Raw genomic sequence first — 2,565 nt, 5'->3', positions numbered from 1 at the left:
GCTGCTTCCCTAGGCTAGATAGCTAAGTCACACTGTAAAAAGACACAAAAAACCCTCTATTTTCCCCTACTGTAACCCAGTGACCAGTATAGGAACATAGGTTTGGTGACAGGAGACTTCTTCTCAAATCTGTCCTGACTGTCACTGGGATAGCAACACAGGCTTTTAACAACTCAAGTGTTTTCCTACTAGGGCCACTGGACATTCTAGGAAAAGTGATCATCCCTCCTTATCATAGATATTGCATTCTTCACACTTCCATCTTGTCCTCCTGTTGCAGTGTATGCACAGACCAACTGGCTCCAGAATCAATTCCTCTCCTTCTCCCTGGCCCTGTATAAATTATTTAACATAACAAGAGCAGCTTCAATAGGAATTTAACATGCCAAGGACTACTTAGCAGTCTGGTTACTAATACAGTTCTCCACAATTGAAAAGGCACAACTCAAGTCTGCTCAGACTCCTATGTGGGATTTGTGGGAGGTTGTATCTAATAAGCATTCTGGCCACTCAGATAAAATGGAGTAGGTATTTTTCCACCTAAGATTAATGGTAAACATGTAAGAAGCAGCAAGTCAGTTCTGTACATGCCTACCCAGGGAAATTTAGTACTTAAGCCTTTCAGGTGCCTAATCACCACTTTGCACATTTCGTCTTCTTAAGTAAAAAAAAAAAACAAACTCCCACACAAAACCAACCAATCAAATACAAAAACACAAAATAAAACAACAAAAAAATCAAAACCAAAGCAAACCATGCCCCCCCAAAACACCCAAACAAACAAACTCTCCCCTCAAAAACAACAAAATCTCGAACACAAACCAACCAAAAATCTCAAGCCCTGAAAACGGCACCACAACCAAAGCAGTCTTACAATTGTAAAGTATTTTAATTGTTTATTAGAATAATCAAGTGTGTAACAAAGAGGTGTTAGTAGAATTAAATTAAAAGTGAACAGTCAATAAACATCTTCACGCTTTGCTTTGCTATTAATTTTGCAAGAATACAATTAGAGTCTTACAAGACAGCACTACCAAACCTTCAATGAGACACATGTAAACTAATACATAGGAAAGTCAGTGATGTGCTATATGAGAGCATGGGCTTCCCAAACTGGGAGATCCCAATTAATTAAAGCAAAAACTCTTGCAAAAATTGGGAAGCTTAAAGCTACCGAAATTCTGGCATTACTTACTGTTTAGCTGCAAAATCAAAATTGTTTATATGGTAATTTAGTAATATTTTCCTATTAAACTCTACCATAGCCAGTTTTATCCTTACAAATCCTTCCTAAGAAAACAGTCTGTTCTTCTGGGAGGACATGGCATAGCCTGCCAAATTCACACTATTTGACATTTATCAGGGAAGCAGCATGTTGTCATCAGTGTAAATAATGCTGCTTGTCCCAAATCCCACTGAGTCACCATATTGTCATGCTGCGAGCAAATGCACAACTTGGAGCAGAAATCTACCCTGTTTTACTACTGTGTTGTAGAGCCAGTCAATCAGAATTTTACTGGAATAATACTAGAGATTTTGTTTTGCTTTATAGAGCCCTGGAACATGACCAAGTAAAAGCTCCACCTGCCACAAAACACAATGAATTCTAGTCCATAGTTCCAGTAGAGCAAAGAGCAGTGCAAATTATTTGGAGGAAAAAAATTGAGGAGAGATAAGCTGTAAGAGCAAGTCCACTATCCACTCTGCTCATTTTGCAATCTGAATCATGTGAAGGGAGGGGAGAAAAGATAAGAAGAGCACTCCATCCTATGTTCTACCACTGGACATGCCTAAAAGTGCACAAAGTGAAAGAAAAGTTAATTCAAGGTTATTAAAGAAATATATTTTAGAAGAACCCTTTTTAATAAAATGGATGTCAAATTTATGACAAATAAACGCATCCACCTGCATGCTGCTTTAAAGGCCTTATACATGCATACATGTAAACATGTATTTGTAAGTAAGTCTGCATATGGTTCTTAAGCACTGGTGTGTTCAATTCTTGAACATTTTATTTATATTATGACAAAAAACAAAAAACTGAAAACATAACTATGGTGGGGCATAAATCTATTAGACTAATTCATGTGCTAATGAACTGTGGAGGTGCTTTGTGTAGCATCTATGAAAGGAAAAAGGATGGCTGATTAGGGACCAAAGACCTTCATTCATTATTTTCTGTATCTTTCTATTTTCATTGACCTTAAAGATGCAGTTAAAGTTGCTTCAGTAGTTTGCTGAAAATGCTTTGAACGCTCATTGCCTTGTAGATTTTCCCAAGCCTCTCAATGTTTATTTCTTCTGACTCCAATTTTCCCAGTGTAAAAATGAAGTCAGCTAGAAATTTCACACACAGCTGTGAGACTCAAATGCAATTTGGTGTCATTGGGCTCATCAGTATTGAAAAGTCTTTGTGGAGGGGAAACAAAACTAAAATTTAAATACAAATACGTGAAAAGGTTTAAGCAGAAAATATGAAGAACCTTGTGTTCAAAGACATCATTTCATACTAATCATCACAGGGAAAACTAGAAAATCCCCAACAATTTGCATTATAAGGTTTGT

The 2,565-nt window shown here is 37.0% G+C and overlaps 1 protein-coding gene across 6 annotated transcripts in view; it reads right to left on the bottom strand.

Annotated features, from left to right (window-relative positions):
• LOC114061883 (gamma-aminobutyric acid receptor subunit alpha-4) overlaps positions 1 to 2,565 on the bottom strand; it is a 40,329-nt gene that overhangs the window by 11,551 nt on the left and 26,213 nt on the right. The window contains exon 9 of one of the 6 annotated variants that reach the window (XM_027892785.1): positions 194 to 333. The exons of the other annotated variants lie outside the window; for them this stretch is intronic. Coding sequence (XP_027748586.1) covers positions 220 to 333 — 114 coding nt within the window. The 3' untranslated portion in view covers positions 194 to 219. The remainder of the gene's footprint in view (positions 1 to 193; positions 334 to 2,565) is intronic. 6 annotated transcript variants of the gene reach the window in all.

Source organism: Empidonax traillii, unplaced genomic scaffold, assembly GCF_003031625.1.
Source record: "Empidonax traillii isolate 1590-97213 ecotype Southwest subspecies unplaced genomic scaffold, ASM303162v1 scaffold368:size764316, whole genome shotgun sequence".
NCBI lineage: Eukaryota > Metazoa > Chordata > Aves > Passeriformes > Tyrannidae > Empidonax > Empidonax traillii.
This window is presented reverse-complemented; position numbering and strand designations above follow the sequence as displayed.